Source organism: Helianthus annuus, chromosome 16 (genome assembly GCF_002127325.2).
Source record: "Helianthus annuus cultivar XRQ/B chromosome 16, HanXRQr2.0-SUNRISE, whole genome shotgun sequence".
Classification (NCBI taxonomy): Eukaryota; Viridiplantae; Streptophyta; class Magnoliopsida; order Asterales; family Asteraceae; genus Helianthus; species Helianthus annuus.
This window is the reverse complement of record NC_035448.2, coordinates 16,668,522-16,687,067: the sequence shown is the minus strand read 5'-3', so window position 1 is coordinate 16,687,067 and position 18,546 is coordinate 16,668,522. Positions and strand designations below refer to the sequence as shown.

The window sequence follows — 18,546 nt, the reverse complement described above, 5'->3', positions numbered from 1 at the left end:
ATGTTGACGGAGTCTTCGAGTCTTCGATTGTCAATCTACAGTCTTTATCAGTCTTCAATCTTTCTCTGAAGTATTTGTCATTTCAAGAATCCGCAAACTCTATCTTCATCATCAACAAACTCCTCTCTCTCGGATGTTGACACAGTGTCTTCAGACTCCCCCTCTCAATCTGCTGGGATCGTAGTCTGGAATTCACAGCTTCAAAATTTATCTCAAGATTGATACCTGACTCTATTCCATCACAGAATAGTCACCTGGCACACATTTACTTGCACAATCTCTTCCCACACATAAGTTTCTTCAAATATTAAACCTTTCCAACAATTAGAAATTTTTGCCAGAAACTATATTCATAATTTTAAATACAGGATCTTTTATTGGCTCTTTTTCAAGCAAACTTAACAACATCACATACTCTCTCCCAAACCTATTCTTCATGTTTAGCACATTGAACTTCGAAAATCAGCTTTTCAACACCAGTTGTCGAAAATCTTTTTGGATTTTACAAAAATTTAAGCTAAAACACACTAAAATCTTTTTGGATTTTCTGAAAGAAAGTAACTAACACCACTTTGTAAAAACACGAAACAATGCAAAAAAAAAAAAAATATATATATATTTTTGTGAGTTTTTGCAAGAGGATCATATCAGTTTCTGAGACATATCATCAACACCGTTAAGCTTGATTTCATTTTAAGTTTTAAACAATTTACCTAGATTGTCAGTATGTTTGTCCTCTTAAATTTTCACACAATGTTCAGCTGTTTCGAGATACGCAATTAGTGTCTTAGATACTTAAACTTATCCGTGTGTCCCACTACTTGAATATACTCCCGTATCCAGATCCCAATATTCAGTCTTACAGGTGAGTATACCACAGCTGATATCTGTAAAGGGGTTATGTGCGAGGGCCGTGAGAGCTCAGGTCGATACTTCCGTATACGCAGAGAGATGACGGCTTCGACTTTTGGGGTGTCCCCTTTAGAGGATCTTTTCACTACAAAAAAAATGCCATTTAGTGGCACACACTTTTAATGACATTTAGTATTTGTGCCACTAATTTAGGTTTTTAATGGCACTTTGCGTAAGCCACTTTCATTAGCACACACTTTTAGTGGCATTTATCATTTTTGCCACTATGTTACATTTTTAATGGCACTTTGCATATGCCACTAAAATTTTCAATTGGTTTTTAATAACACTTTACATATGCCACTAAAGCTTTGGAGCATTTCTTTTGAAATTTTTCTTATTTCCCTCCTAAACCCTTTAATAAAATTTCTCTAAAAATTTGTTCCCTCCCAATATATTAGTTTTCCTTCTAAAGTCTTAAAAACACAAGTTAAAAACTCAACCAAAACCAATAAATCATCTTCACCAAAGTCAATTTCCCTCCGTATTAGTTTTTATGTTGAAAATCTTTAATAGCATTTTTTTATTTACATTTTTAGAATTTTATAGTTATGAATGTTTTTTGTGTAATGTTACTAACCATTTAAAAGCATCATCATTATTTATCTTATATAACATAATGACAAATTATTTATTAATTTATATAAAATATGTATGTTATATTTCTAGTTAAAGCTAGATTTTGTTACAAGAATACGTACTTTCAAATTTTGTTTAAAAACTTTAAGCTTCCCTCCCACTTATCAATAGAAATCTAATTCCCTCCTCTCAAAAAGCAATAATCTTCTTCCTCCCACCTTCTTTAACCTAAAACAGTTATCTCATCCTGTGACCCTTACCGATCAATCGATCCTCACTCTTACTTGAAAAATGACTCACCTCCCCTCAAATCGCTTTCACGAGTCTACCTTTGACCATCACACATCAACAGGTGTGTGGCATGTTGATTCTTTCAGCCTTCATCCGTATCATATTCTTCATCGCAGCTGTTGCAACCGTTCTACACCAGCAATCGGCTCTCCTGGATTACTTCGATTACAATCACCTACATCACCTTCCAATCGACCTCTCTTGTAAGTCTAAAGTGAAAGGTTTGAAGATGCATACCAATTGCTCGATGAAATGCATCAACCAAAATACTTTCTATTTCACACGTCTTACTAGATAAATGGGTATATGTCATTTTTTTTTTATGAAACTTGTGTTTAGCATGTGTGGGCCTCTAATAAAATAAACATGGGATTATGACCTTATATGGAAAATTTTGTACAGACCCCAACTCTGACATTGTCCGAGACTTATTCTGGTTTAAAGCATTCAATAAAGTTTAGTAATTGAACCTCCTGATCCTAAAATAACTTGCATCAAGAGTGGATGTCGACTGAAATCTTTCTAATTAGGAGGAGGAACTTGCCTGTGCTGAAAGATCTCCAATGCCTTAGAATCTTCTATATTGTAACAACATCAAATGAATAAAAAAAACTTGTGTAGTTGCTATTCGGCACCCTGTAGGCTTTAGTATTAACCATATATTAATTTAGATTAAAAATGTTTTACTTGGCTGATTGTTAATGATTACCTTTGGAGTCTTCTGTAGACATTGGAAATAGTCAGGTGCAACCTAAGAAGTTTTTTATGGATCCAACAATGGTTGTTTACTCCAGTGGTTATATTTCGACCCCTTATTATTATGAAGGTAATTGGTACTATAATATTGACTATTTGCATAATTTTTAAAGAAATTATAGCCATGGTTAGCGGGTCCAGTTTGTTAGTTGTGTATCTGTTTTAGGTAATGATGGGATTACGAGTGATTGGGCGTGACTACTCTAGATATGTAATCATAATGGAGTTAATTTGGCTCATATAAGAACTTGTAACATCGTTTTTCATCTATTATCCTATTTGCATTGTTTTAAACTAGTTTTCGTGGTTTTAATACAGGGTGTATATCGTTATGGTGCCCAAACTTACTAATACACTAGTTTTTATTTCCAGCATTTGACTTCAAACCGTGGTCTATACTCTGCTAATGTCATCGCTTCTACGGGTGAGATCACAACACCTGCAGCTATGGGCCAACAGCCTTTGACTGCTAGCACAATTAAAGCAATCTCTTTTAAAGGTGAGATCTCTCTTGATTCAAAGGGTCAGACCATCTATAATTTCTTCCAAAATCGCATTGCTTCAGACCATTTATTTTTTCTTGTTAAAAAACATATTGGTTGTTAGTTGGTTGTTCAATGGCTTAGTGATAATTACATACTGGCCTCTAGTTAAAAAACATATTTATAAAAGTTCCGTTTCGCCTTAAAAAAAAGAAGCCATCATGTGTAGGGATTTGTAATACATTTGAATCCAAGGGTTATGAGTAGCGATGCAAATGAGCGGAGCCCGAGTTGATAAGTGATTATAAAAATATGTAAATAATGGGCTCGTTTAGGCTCACGAGCTGGCTCAAGATCGATAAGTGAAGCTCGGGCTCATTTACTAATTGAGTATATAATAAGTCATTCTTATGTGGATTGTAAATTTACATAAGAACTGATGGGTATGAAGTGGTGACACCAAGTAAATAGATGAGAAACAATCAAGGATCTTGATTTGCTTATGATATGTCTGTAGAGCCATACTAGCTGTTGAGCAATTTATACGAGTTGATAATTTTTTAAATCTTCACAAACTGTCAACTAACCCTTTTAATTTCCCATTCAACAGATGTACTTAATTGTGTCATTTGGATGTGCATGCCTTTAATGGTTGAGGTTGGTTTGATGCAATTTTTAACTTCCCTTTGGAAACAGTCCCGTTAAAGCAGGTATTTTTTCCCACATAATCTTTTTTTCTTTTAATCCTATAATTGTTGTCATTTTCATTATTCCAGTTCGCTAGCAAATTTTGATCCAATTACTTTGAGTTTATTTGTTCTGCACTATATTCTATATCTCTACGGTGGAACAGGCTCACTTTAGAAATTAATTCGAAATGTAGCTGGTCAATTGGGTCAAAGTACCAAAGTTTTTTATACCCTTACGCCTCTTTTTTTATTTGAAGGCAAGGAACGACGTGCCAACCACCGTGACACCGAGCGTTGTGGCCAAGGTTGACGACCGTCGTCAGCCCCTTGGCTTTCCCCAGATGCGCGGAAACCCGACCTCCACTCGCCCGAAGGCACGACAGTGGAATAATCGGTAAAATCTCGCCTCCCATCCAAGTCGAACTGGTGCCACCTGTATTCTTTCTTCACCTGGATGCCGCAGAAAATAATGAGGAGAGTGGGAATCGAACCTGGGTCACAAGGAACACCAATTCTTTCCCCAACCACTCCACTACTACCTCATTGGCCTTATTTTTATAGTGTTATAGTTTTCTCCTCATGCTTAATACATTAATTATTTTATAACTAGGTTCGACTTGTATCACAATTATTACACAATCCATTTGACCCGCAAGTGATCCTCTAATTAATAACTTACCAGCATTAATGGGGACATAACGCCACAACCAAGACCATGGTTAAGGATGTAGTCTCTTAGTTTTTTTATCTTCATGAGGTTACCATACACCTTTTTTGTGCTTTATATTCAGTAAGAATCAATTGTGAGAAGTAAGAACAGTTATGTGTTGACTTTAGTGATCATGCTTTAGTCCATAACCAAAATCATGAACATGTTGATGGCGAAGGGGTTGATGCTGGTCAATATGGTACAAATTGTAATCATGTTACTGTGGATAAACTTGTTTACGTAATTCCCCAAACATGTGTTTCCTTGTTTTGGCTTTTTTTTTTGTTTGTGTTGGTGTAATGTATGCAACATTTTAAATAACTGATACTTTAGTTATAATATATATCTGTGTTTTGCTTTTGTAGGTTGATCCACTATGTGTTGCTGCCAGACAAGATGGGAAGATATTAGTCTCTAGTCTGTGGGTTGATCACAGTTTTGATGTCGGAGCGTCTGTGGATACAACCTTGGTTAGTACGCAAATCCGATTGGTTTTAGGTTACATTATGAATCTATTCAGGACTGAGTTACTGGTTTGTAACTAAGTATGTGCATTTGTATTTTTATTAGGTAATATACGTACCGGTGAGAGATTTGAATGGGATTCCAGGTGCAACGTCACTAGTTATATGTTTGACAGGATATCAACGTGAAAATCGAGAGGACATTATGGTTAGTCTATTTTCAATCGGCTTTTTTTACTGCAAACTTTCTTATTATACAAATAATGGATTTACATCATATGAAATTTTTGTTATGTGCTATATTTCAGACCATGGTTGAATTGATGGGGGCACAAGTTTCGAAACCGTTGATTGCAACAAAGGTTACTCATCTTATATGCTACAAATTTGAAGGTGTGTTGTATTAACTTTAATTCACTTATGCATTTTTTCTAGGTGGCTTTTTTACCGAACAAGATATTAAGAGCCTACCATGTTTACAGGTATGCGTGTGTTCTATTACTCCATCTAGAGGGGTAACTTCTAGTTAGCGGGTTTTAATTGATTAAAAAGCTACATCAGTACAAAAAATAGAGATTGCATGCTTAAAGAATATACTTTGGGCATCTTTTGACAATTGACCCTATTGACCCATTCACCGTATTTTTAGCAATGTTTTAGTTCATCAATTGACCTGTCTAAGACAGAAGATAATTGAATTTGACTCATTATAAACTGAAGGGTAAACATTCTCATCATGAACTCTCTTGTTGTTAGGTGATGGGAATTCTGACAACTAGGGGTATTGAAAAAACCACCCAATCTTTTGGCTGAAGAGCTTTAAGTGGTGTCAAAAGAAGTAAGTTTGCCTTTTATTAACTGCTCTTACATCTTGATAGTTATGGTTATCAGAACTAATCAATTTAACATGAATTGTGAAATTTCAGGTTGAGTATAGTCAGTTGGCTGATGTAGCGACAATAAGTAGTAAGTGCTGGGAACTATGAAGTGGAAGTATGACTACTAAGAAAACGTTAACACGGTGATTATTTAACTCGCATGAAGATTGTGAAAGAGGTCATGAACACAATGAAGTTTGGAGTTTTTATTCATACACTTGTTAGTTTATTTGAGTTATATGTTTGATCATTAGACGTAGATCGACACTTATTAGACATTTGGAATCTTTGGAAGATTGATTGAAATTTTAATTGAAGTGATTATTTTATGATTTCTACATTTTACAATTTTGTTTTTATTTTTTAATGTAAATAAATGATAATTGTAATTAATTAAAATTAATATTATAAACGTCAATGGCATTTAAATTGATGTGATTTTTGTGGCAAAAAATATGTGCCACTAAAAGCTCAAAAGTTTGTACTGGCAGATAAAAAAGTGCTACAAAAAGCCTAAAACTTTGTGCGGCACATTGAAAAAGTGCCACTAAAAGGCTTTAGCGTCAACGCTTCTTGTGGCACTTTTTTTGTGTGCCGCCCATTCTTACAAGGTTCTTTAGTGGCATTTTCTTGTTTTTCTGTGGCACTTTTTGCATGCCACTAGATGGCATTTTTTTGTAGTGTTTAATTAAAACAGCAGCGACTATCAATTTTATTGTTTCATCAACTTGCTGAGGGCGAGCTTATATTTCAAAGCTTTTTGCAGAAAGCATTATCCGGGGACTAGGTCAGTATTTCCATACAGCAGAAGTCCCGGGATAATACCCCAGATATCACTGAGCATAAAGACCTAGTATCTCAGAATACGGGACCTTTCAAACAAGATTTCAGGGGTTACCTATATATCCAAGCAATTTTGTTAACCCACAGAATAAGCAAGTTTGATTTTAGGTTTATATCTCGTTACAGGTTACTAAATGTGCGAAAACCTACTGACACATCCACAGTAAGATTGTTTATCACATTTTGACTTTACATTTCTTTAGCATGTCGTGATAGTCCACTGATGTATCAAAACTCATTTTTCAGTTTTATCATGTTTTTGACTTTTTCAAATTTTCTGATGTTTTTGGATTTTCTAAAATTTTCTTACTCCCCCTAAAATTCAAATACATCTTAAGAAAATTGAAAACAAACTATACAGAACATGACAACTGATATCGAATTGCCTCAATTCTCCATCCGTTTGGCGTAAACAATCAGAACTCCCCCTCACAACAAACTATTTTCCCATAATGATTTCAAAACACTCAAGTTTGTTTTAATCAGAATGGTTTTTCCGGAAAATAAGTTTTGTTGATTTTATCACTTGTAAAGTTGGGGATCAAATCATCACATTGTTTGCCAACTTTATGAATGATAGTTAACTCAAGTTCAAATTAATGACCTTGATTTAACCACTTGTAAGATCAACCTAGTTCAAATTCTGAACCACTTGTAACAACAACAATCATACAACTCAAACCTGTTTTTCAACCAATTACCATCTGTTGGTTGAATTCTCAAGGTGCCGATTCCTACTCCACGCTTACAAACCTGGGAGTTCCGGCAAGTCCTGCAATAACTTCTCAAACATATTATACAAACATGATAAAGAATGATGCCGATTCATGATCCACGATTACCAACTTGGGATCTCCGGCAAGTCAGGTTTTTACTCTTTGAAAAAAATATCCACCCAAGCCTGACCTTTCTTGGGTGTAACAATCTCATCATATTTTCTTTCAACAGACTTGTGAACACGTCGTTTAGAAGCATAAAAATCTTTGACACTTTTGGCCTTACCATTGACCATTTGTCCAAAAATACGTTTCACATTTCCGTTGAAAGTCTTTTCAACATCAAATTTTTTCTTGTCAGAATAAAATTGATTTGAAATTTCAACTTTTCCAACTTTCTTCATAAACTTTTCAGCATGCAACGGTGGAAAATTTTCATTGTTCATAGTTGGAACTTTTCTATCAATCTTTTTCTCAACACGTGGCTCCTCTGATTTTGTGGAATCAGATTCATCACCAGACTTGTTACCTGAATCTTTCACAACCCATTTTTGATTCTTTACATTTTCTTTTCTTCTTGAAGCACTCTTTGAACACTCTCCTTTTTCAAAAGTTGAATTTTCAAAGCCAGTAAACTTCCGGGTTGAAAGTTCAGTTTTCTCGACAACCTTTTCTTTCATTTTACCAGAGACTTCCTGTTTTGGCTTGAATGTCTTTGGACAATTTTTCGCAACATGACCAACAGTTTTACACTGAAAACAGGTTCTCTTTTCAATCTTCTCCTGAACAACATTCTTCTTTAACTCTTCTTGCTTCTTGGCAAGGAATTCCTGATTTGTCTGCTTTCTGAATGATTGTTCTTTCTCAGCTTCTGTTGTTTTCCCTGAAACAAACACAGTTTTTGGTTTATACATTTTTTCATTTTTATAGTTTTTCGGTGGAACAAAACCTAATCCTTTCTTTTTGAAATTACGATTATGGTTTGGTTTCTTTTGGAAACTATAACCACAATTGTAACCCATTTTCTTGTTAATTCTTTGTTGATATCTTGAAGTGTATTGTTTAGGTTTTCCGATAAGATTTAAATATTTTATTTCAGAAATATTAATTTCTGTTATTTTGAAAACCTTTTGAATCATTTAAAGTCTGACACTTCTTATTGGAAAAGCATCATCAGAATATAATTTGTCAGAATCTTTCAAAGTATATGCCACTTTGAATGATTCATCCTTCAAATTAGATTTTGATAGCAAAAATTGTTTGTCATAAACCCGTTTGTCCTTTTTGACTGATGGCTTTGACGCATCGGACTCAGACTTTGACTTGGGTTTGGACTCCATGTTTGACACCTCACTGTCATCTTTATCTAACACCTAATCGACCACACTTTTTATCAACTTTGACTCATGATTAGTGTCGGATGACGTGTATGTCACATCAATATTTTCAGGAAAGTTATACGATGGCCCAGACTCCCATTCTAAGTTTATTGCTTTTTCGACTCTCTCGGAATTTGGATTTCGAGGTGAATATCCTTTTTTGACCGGGGGCGGACATCTATTGTAGACCACACTTGATTTCTTACCAGAAGTCTTCACTTTTTCTTCGTCTTTTGTCACATATTTCTTTTCTTCGGACGTCTTCTGTTCTCCAAACGTCTTCAAATTCTCCACAAGCGGATAAATCCTGTCAACAACAAAAGTAGAACATGAGTAACTTTCTAATAATTTTTTAACTTTCTCAGTTTCTATCTTTTGTGTTGCTAACTCCAACTCCAGATCAGCACATTTCTTTATATGAAAATTGGCATCATCAAGCTGTCTCAGATATGCTATCTTCAGTGTATTCATTGCCACAGCTTATTCACCACTCGAATCAGTATACTTGTTGATTTCTCTGTTCATTGTATCATAGGATTCTTTCAATCTATTTATATTATGCAGCAATTCATTGTTCTGTTTGATTAAAGAATCACAATTCATGCACTTTTCAGGAATTTTGACAGGTTCTGCATCAACTTTGACTTCAAATTCAGGAACCTCTTTGACTGTTCTGTTTGATCGTAAAAATTCAGCTCTTCTCTTTTTCTCAGCTTCAGCTTCAGCTTTTAATCTCTCTTCCTCTTCTTCTTCTTCTTCTTCTTCGAGCTTCCTTCGTCTTGCTTCAGCAGCTTCTATGACTTTTCTGCTTCTTTCTGCACATTTCAAATCATAGGCTTTAGCAATGAAAGCATTAACATTTGAAGTGTTTTTGGACATCTCTTTGGCCATGAGATCTTGATCTGGGCAAAAATCGTCCCAACAAAAACCTTTATCCAACTTTTCATCATCTTGTTCTGCCAAACCTACTTTGCTGTTTGTTGGAATATATTTATCCCATGAAAAATTTTCATATTTGCTTAGACATGCTCTTTTTGAACTATCAATTCCATCTCTCCCGTGAGCAGTTTGTGCCTGATGTTGTGCTGGTGGTGTGACTTGATGATAAATCGCCTTTTTGTGATAATCGTTGTTTCCAAAAGGATTCTGGGCTCCAGTAGCTTCACGATTTTTGCACTCCCTCTTGAAATGCCCCTTTTCCCTGCAACGAAAACACGTAACTTTAGATTTATCAAAACCTAAAGTTGAAACATTTGCATCACGGAAATCATCTCTTCCCGTAATTTGTTTAAACTTCTCAGCTCGTCTCATCACACTAGCCATGCACCATTTTATGTCCATTAATTCCATCTCCTCCGCATCAATTTGATCGTAATCCTCTTTCGTGAGCATTGGATTACCGATCTTTCCAGCCACAAAACTACTATAAGACTCAAGAACCATTCCCAACAAAGACATTTGATTTTTAGCAATCTCTTCAGTGTAATCTTGATCATTTTCAAGACTAAGAACAATATTGCACTGAAGTTTTCTTCCATTATTTGTTACAGAAATGTTTGGATCGAATGATGAAAATCTCGTGCTGCTTGATCCCTGGGATGATTTCTTTTCAGAAGAATCTTTCACACTGAATGCGGTTTCAATATTTTGAGAATGACTTGTCGTTCCAGGAACACCACTCTTGTAGTATAAGCTGATGTCTTGTTCTCCATCATAATTCTTCATCCTGGCTATCTTCCTTTGTTCCATCTCTTGAGCTTCCAGGTGTTTGATGAAATCTCCCAGTGTCATATTCTTGTAATCTTTTCTGTTGGATCTCAGCATCATCAGAAACGTTCCCCATGTTTCATGTGGTAGCGCATCTGCAAGTTTTTCAATCAATTCGTCAGTATCTTTCTCAATTCCAAGTTTTGTCATATTTCTCACCAAGTTACAATATCTGTCAATTATTTGCTTGGTGTTTTCAGTTTTCAAACCACGGAATAAATAGAATTCTTTCTTCATGAGAGACATCTTATTTTTGAGCATATCATCACTTCCAACAAATTTTGCTTCCAATTCTGTCCAGATTGAATAAGCAGTTCCATCATGTTGAAGCAATATCAAGATATCTTCTTTTATCGCTTGCTGAAGCAGACTCACCATCAATTTCTCATCTCGATATTTCTTTTTATCTTCAGTACTCATTTCTCGAATTGTTTGTTGCACACTATTTGTAACGGGTCTAACATATGGTTCTTCAGTGTGTTCCCACGCATCCAAGTGATAAGCCTCGACCCAGTTTCCAAATCGTTCAGACCACACGTTATAATCATCAATATCCATGAGTTTAGGCGGTTTCTGAGACGTTCCGGTTTCATGTTCAATTAAAGCATTCTGAGTAATAGAGATCGGGCTAGCAAAGGCATTATAGAATTCAGTGTCCATTGTTCAAAATTCAAAGTTCACAAAATTTCCAAATTTAGACAATATGTTCTTTTAAGCGAAACACTAGCTGTCACTATAAGCGAAACTAGGTTTGACCAGATAAGCGAAACCAGATTATACAAATAAGCGGAACTCCAAATTGTTACAAGAGCGGAACCTTCAAACTGTCTTATAAGCGGATCTCTTGAGCGAACCCTCAACAATCAAGTCCCTATAAGCAGACCTTTCGAGCGGAACTACAAGTTGTCTGTTCAAGCGGATCTACCTTATGTCTGTTCAAGCGAATCTACCTGATGTCTGTTCAAGCGGATCTCTTGATGTCTGTTCAAGCGGATCTCTTTAGCGGAACTACAACTAAGTGTCTTTGGAGCGGACCTGTGATGAACACAAAAGCGGAACTACTGGTGCATTTTGAAGCGGAACTATCAACTTAAGTGACACTGAAGCGAAACTAACTGTCCCTTGGAGCGAAACTACACTGTCACTCAAGCGAAACTACTGACATTTTCGTCCACAAAAGCGAAACTATCAAGTTCCTTCAAGCGAACCTATCTGCTGATGTCACTTTTTGAACATGCTCGTATAAGCGAAACCCCAAAAATCCTACTTTCTAGGTCGATTTTAAATCTGAAACTTTCAAGGGTTTACTAACACATGATTCCGAGTGCAATGTGTGAAATTGAGCTGGTTTTACCGTAAAAATTTTAGAAATATTGAAGAAAGTGTAGAAAAACAGATGAAATGCAGCTGAAATGGCAAGAACTCCTCCTCCTGAGCTCTGATACCACTTGTAGGATCGTGTTCGGCCCTAATTGAGTCGATCAGAAGAATCCCTATCCAAATCAAGAGGCGGAAACTAATGATTTGGTGCAATTTCAGCCAGATTCACTTATAATTGCTGTTGTATTGATCTTGTTAACGTTTACAGACTCTGACAGCACTTCGGCAGCACTTCGTGGCTCACCGGAAGAAAAACACCTTCAACACACACACTAGGTTCGCTTGAATGACCCTTTATATAGGCCAACACGTTTCGCTTATACGGTCATGTCCGTATAAGCGGACCTATATGAATGACTAATAAGCGGACCTAACTTCTTGACATATAAGCGGACCTATATGAATGAGACATAAGCGAAACCTTCTCTAACACATATTTCTTGGTTTTCGTGCCATGTCTAATCTATACAACACTAAGACTCGACGTAAGACGTAGTCGAAAGATGTAGTGCACCAACAAATCATGTAAAACGGGTGTGTATATTGAAAGTTATACTAAGTTTAAGTTGAAAGTTGGATAAAACACATAGCTGGCAAATGCAGCAACAAAAAAAAAAGAAACCTTCTATCGAAGTTGGATCCTCACGTCGCGCGACAAGTGGGGAGTAACCCCGTCGCGGCACGCGACACCTGTCGCGACACGTGACAAAAGAACACCAAACCCGTCGCGGCACGTGACGGGTGTAAAACCTGCTGATTCTTGTTGTTTTGTTTGTTTGACTCAATGGGCTTGTTATAACTGGTTATAAAACCATCAAAACTAACTTTTATGTTGGTTTTGATTCTAGGTGATTGTTATAGGCCTCCAGATGAAGATCAAGCTACGAACAAGAACCGAACACACGTCTAAATGAAGCTTCCGCAATTGATCTTGTTTTATTTTATTAAAAGTGAATTATGTAAACACTTATAACATAGTTTTTGAATGTTTTGAACATGTCTGAGTACTTTGACGTAAAAGTTTTTGTTAAGTGGCATTTTTGATATAAAATGCTTACCTTAATGATATAGAAATGTTAAAATTACTAAGGGTCTTACATTACAGCTTTAATCATTTGATCCACCATCTTTGGACAATCTAAACCTTCTTTTAGTTCAATCATTTGTTTTAGTTCTTGTTCCGGATGTTCCAAAACCTCACCAATACTCCTTTTAGTTTTTTCCCCAATATATTTGGAAATGTGATATTCATGTGTGTTGAAATCACAATCCCAGCTTTCAATATCATTTCCGTTTATATCTTCATATGAGAATATAGTATTCTCATTACTACCCTCAGTCTCGCTTTGATCTTCATGATGAGCATCATCATTTATGGGGGTCGGTGTAGCAGTTGAGGTTTTGGCGTTTTGGTCTCCAGTCATCTCCCCTTCCCCTTCTCCTTCTCCTTCCCCTTCTCCTTCCATTTCAACTTCATTGGCGTTTTCGTCAACTGTTTCCACTTCTATGGCGTTTTGTTTTCCAACCATCTCCTCATCCCATTCTCCTTCATTTTCACCTCCTACTTCCATTTCCTTTTCACCTTTAACTTCTTTTTCAACCTCATCTTCATTTTCACCTTCTTCTTTCTCAGCTGCCTTCCTTGCCGTTTTCATCAACAAATTTTGACATGTTCTCCAACAATGTCAGACATTGTGAGGTTGTTTGGTGGCAACAATGTGTACCAAGAGGAAGCCTGGGATGATGCCACGATGAGGACATTATTAAAACAGTCAAATATTGAACATCCAACAATGTCAGACTTGCCCACTTTCCACGTGGCATCATCCCAGGCTTCCTCAAGGTCACGATGAGGACATTATTAAAACAGTCAAAGATTGAACATCCAACAATGTTAGACTTTCCTACTTTCCACGTGGCAACACCCTAACCGTTGATCGAGATCACGATCCGTGTGCATACACACTCGTTAGCGATTAACGGAAGGGAAAAATAACCACTCACGGAAAAGTACTTTCCGTCAACTTTTCATCAACAAATTTTCCCGCCCAAATTTCGGCTATAAATAGAAGGATAATTCAGGTATAATTCTCAAGTTACATTCACTTCACCTTCACTTCTTCTTCTTCATCAAAACCTGTACTTATTCTCACGCCGGAGGGTGGTCACGGAGAGAACCTCCATTCTCCCCGTGGTGAGTCTAACGACTGTTGTTTTGCAGTGATTGGTAGAGGAAGAAGATTATTCACCCACGAATCGAACGAGAAGGTTTAACCCCTTTTATGCAGATTCAAACCCCCTGGTACACTTGATTCCGGTCAATTAAACCAGTGTTTCTTCATTGGCGCCCACCGATTTCTCAGTTTTAATTCATCTCTTTTCATTTCGATTCACTTTTTCATCTCCGTTTTTCAAATGAAAGAAACCCCGACAAACCGTCAATCCGGCCCTCGGCCAAAATTCGCTCACAATACCCAAGTCGAAGGGATTGTGGAAGAGGCTTCGGATGATAACGAAGTTCAATACAATGATAATCATCCGAACAATCCTGTTACTCCAGGAATACAGCCTGAAATTCCAACAAGTTCAATATTACCTCCCGGAGAGACCCCTATCTCCTGGTATGTCAGATCCCAGGGAGCAATAAATGCCGTATATGCACAACTTTCTACACAGACTGATCTTCCCACTCAGTCACGAAGACCTGCGTCTCGCACACGAGTACCATCTGTGCCTCATGCTTCCCATCATGAAGAACCATCACGAATTCAGGTAGAAGACACAGAAGTTTACTCTAGATCTCCCGCAAGGTATGAGTCTACTCATTCCGAAAATCGACGAAGAGAGTATCACGATGAATCTCATTCTCACCGAAGGCAATCGATTCACTCCCGGTTGGGTCCGCGTTCCTACCAGAGGTGGGACACCCACACCAATGAGTATGACAGAACATACCACGAGGGAGACAGTACAAGTGTGTTCAGCCGGTTGCAACCGGATTACAAAAGTTATAAACCTCGCGCGATTTATAATCCAGAAGCAGAACACGATTACAATTTAATCTACCGCCCGGCGGAGGCAGCGGAGAATTCCAAGTTTATCAGTGAGAACGCTTTAGCTCCCTTGGAAAAAGCAAAACTCTCATCCAATGTTGGCAAATTCAATGGCATGGCAGATCCGGATGATCACCTTCGTGTTTTCACTAGTGAAGGTCTGGTAGGAGGATGGACCTTGCCAATGTGGTGTCATCTATTCATCCAAACTCTCACATGTGCCGCGCGGCTATGGTTCGATAACCTACATGTCGGTAAGATAACAACGTGGGTAGATCTGAGAGAAAAATTCCTAGTGCATTTTAGCCAACAGTGAAGGTCTATAAGGAGGCGGACGTAATAAATATTTGGAGGCGTGATGACGAGAGCTTAGAAGATTTTATCACACGCTACAACAAGGAGGTGCTAGAGATCGGGGATGTCCATGAACACTTGGTTAGAGCGCAGTTCAAGTATGTTGTCCGCTGCGATGACATGATCAAGGTCCTGTCCGGAACAGAAGGGCTACCAAAGAGCTGGGAGAAGCTGATGGCGGTAGCCAAAGTATATGCCAAGACAGAGAAAAACCTCAGCACTAACAGACCACCACCACCGCACAGTCGCCACAAGATATGAGCGCGAGCAGCGGAAAAAAGTTCAAAAGGAATTGGCGCAATTCAAATTCAAGAGCGTACTCATCCGAAGACGCGCGAGCTACCATAAACAAGCTTGCGGCGCAAAGGGAGACAAAGCAAGAGAATAGAGAGCGGCAGTGGACCCCCCTAACGAAAACTCCGGCGGAGGTGCTCAGCACAGAAGACTATCAGTTTAAAACCCCTCCGCCAATGAAGAATAAGAGGGGCCAAGATCCGAATCAATATTGTGACTATCACAAGGATAATGGTCACACCACGAACAATTGTATCTCTCTCCGCACCGAGATTGAAAAAGCGCTCAAAAGTGGTGAACTCACCCACTTATTGCAGAACGTGCGGAAGGATATAAAGCAAATTACTCGCGGCGATGAAGGCCCGAGTAAGAAAGCAAAGAACTAAGTACCGGAAGAAGCAAGTAGCATACAATAGTCTCTTCACATGTTGGTCAAGTTCTTTAGCTTACCAATCCATGGCGTAGGACTATAGTATGAGTAAGTTAAGTTTCATTTAATTATCCTAAATAGACGACTTTGTACCACGGCCTCTACGCCCTATCATGAATCAAAGCAAAGTTCTATTATTTTTGTGTTTATTACAAAGTGCATGCAATTCCTTTTGGTAAGCGCAAAAACATTATGGTAAATATAACACAAGTCTCATGAGTGGTTAGCGATCATACACATCGCACAAGGCCCAACCTTACGTTCACACATGATCTTTATACCACATTTATTCGCCTTACTTAACCAAAGCAATTGTACTCATGCAAAATATTGTAAGTCAAACACACATCATACTAGTTACTGGCGTACCACACGCCTTAACAAAATAACTATAAACTTACACGACAGTGTATTAAAGTTACTTGCGCAACAGCGCATTAACAAACCGGGATCCACATCCCAATACCTATAATTAGCTACCAATTGTTCATACAAAGAAAGGAAAACCTAAGCTAGGTCTTCGTCTTCACCTTCTTCCCTGTCTGGCAAATTTTCTCTTAAACGCGTCATAAACTCTTCAGAATGTAGCGCGGCATTAATAAGATCCATGACCGGAAGCTGTAAAGTATTAAATTGTGTCTTCGCAGCAGCGAGAGCAGCTTCAGTATTAACACCATGGGTTGCAGACTTACTAGTGTCCCAGACAACCTTTAAAGCATTAGCCACATGGTGGGAACACTCCACATACCCCTGGGCGTAACCATCATTCCGAAGCAACCAACAAATGAGCAACTGTCTTGTCTAGTTCTTCAGAATTAAGAACTGATTCAGCGACCTACACAAAAAGAAGAAACAAGAATCAAAAGGCGCACCAGTATCGCCAAATATTATCAGAGATAAAGATAAACTTACGCTTGCAATCCCGTGCTCTTTCAACCATAGCATATCACTCTTCAACGGTTCAAGCTCACTCTCCGCCGTTGCTCGCGCTGTTTCAGAGTTCTCCAACTTATCTTCTATTTCAGTAAGAAGGAGGGAAGTTTCAGCCTGTTTGGTCCGCTCAAGATTTAAATCTTTTTTGGCAGTCTCAACCTCCGTTTTAAGTTGTTCCTGCTCAGATAATAAAGCAATAAGTTCTTCTATCTCCTTATCCCTAAGAGCAAGAGTAGCGCAGGTATGTACCTCTCTATGTTCACTCCTTTCCCTATGGGAACGCGCCTCATCCCACGCTGCCTCAGCTTCAGCTTTTTCTTTCTTCAATTTTTCAAACTCCGCATCTTGTTTTTTCAACTTCTCAACTTCAGCTTTAAAATTGTTGATAACATTGCGGAGGCTCATCTTCTCAGCATTATCTTTCTCAAAAATCTCTTTCCAATTTTTGCGCTCCTTGGAAAGAAGGGCAGCCTCAGCTTCTGCTTTTCTCTTCCATCCCGCAACCGACCATTCTTTAGTTTTTCGGTCATTCTCAAATTTGGCCTGATCAGCTTCTAATTTAGCCCTCAGCAGGGCAGCTCGGTCCTCATCCTCAGCGGCTTTCTTCTTGAATGCTTTAAAAGCAGCCCATTCCTTATGCATGCTATGCCATTCACGCACTATACGGTGCGTAGTGGATGTATAGGAAGCAGCCTCTTCAAGATAGGCATGATAAGTCTACTCATGAGGACGCCACTCTTGGAACTTAATTTCCCCTGTAGGAAAAGTTCCTTGCAGCCACTCACGGCACACATGCCAATCAGAGAAAGTATCCCCTTTCTTCAACTTCCACACCGGCGCATGAACTTCATCCGCCTGTTTCTCTAAATAACATCTATAATAATAATAATCCCCCAGAGTTTCATCCGGGCGGATAGGGGAATTTTCATCAGCTTGAATAAAAGAACCTGGGTCTCCACCAGGATTCTTCTCGATATTCTCAGGGACATAACCAAACGCCGCGGAAGGAGAAGTTGTTATAGGAATCTCTTGAGCAGATTTTCCTTTCTCCGGGTCCCGCACAACAAATTCAGGAGACTGTGGATGCCCAGCATCAACATCCACAGCCTCCGGGCTAGTAACTTTCTCCGAATCCACAGCAACATCAACAGGTTTTTCAACCTCAGGGTTCTCTGCCCCAGCAGCCTTCTCCGCCTCATTATCGCCAGCAGCTTTAGTGCTCTCTAACTGCTCGTTAATCGGGGCGCGAGGAAGAGAGGGCAGAAGATCCTCATTAACCACGAATGATGGCTCCACGTGAACAAGAGAATTTGGCTTTTCTGCAAAAACAAAAATATATATTACAAACATTCAACGCGCATAAAAGGTAAACAAAGAAAAACACCTACCAAGAACCGGTTTCGCAATAAAGGCATCAAGGTTGCCTCTTCTGGTGATTTTCTTCTTCTGAACCTTCTTGGCAGGCTGACCTTCAGCCTCAACATCAGTTTCTCTTTCCCGCTTTCTTCCTCAACAAATGCTCAGGACTTGACTCTAAATCAATAGGGTCCTCAGGATTTGACGGAGGGAGGTCAGCAGTATCCCTAGGTTCCGGCTTAGGTTTCCTCACAACTGCAGGCGCAAGACCCTCCAATGAA

At 38.3% G+C, this 18,546-nt stretch overlaps 1 protein-coding gene and 1 long non-coding RNA gene across 3 annotated transcripts; one reads left to right on the top strand and one right to left on the bottom strand.

Moving 5' to 3' along the window:
- The first annotated feature begins 1,653 nt into the window (after positions 1-1,653).
- Positions 1,654-6,049, top strand: LOC110916080. Of its 2 annotated transcripts, XR_002579485.2 has the most exons (9): positions 1,655-1,985; positions 2,911-3,037; positions 3,631-3,730; positions 4,784-4,888; positions 4,989-5,090; positions 5,191-5,244; positions 5,318-5,364; positions 5,639-5,720; positions 5,809-6,049. It is a non-coding gene; the product is annotated as an uncharacterized LOC110916080 (long non-coding RNA). The 2 variants fall into 2 exon arrangements; XR_004884924.1 differs by lacking the exon at positions 5,318-5,364 and having other exon boundaries at positions 1,654-1,985; positions 5,191-5,275.
- A 10,434-nt stretch (positions 6,050-16,483) lies between these two features.
- LOC110918992 (meiosis-specific nuclear structural protein 1-like) lies at positions 16,484-17,551 on the bottom strand. The gene is made up of 3 exons (XM_022163272.1): positions 16,889-17,551; positions 16,755-16,811; positions 16,484-16,684 (listed from the first exon to the last, which is right to left on the bottom strand). The coding sequence occupies exons 1-3, from the start codon at positions 17,549-17,551 to the stop codon at positions 16,484-16,486; spliced, it is 921 nt and encodes a 306-aa protein (XP_022018964.1).
- Positions 17,552-18,546: the final 995 nt, after the last annotated feature.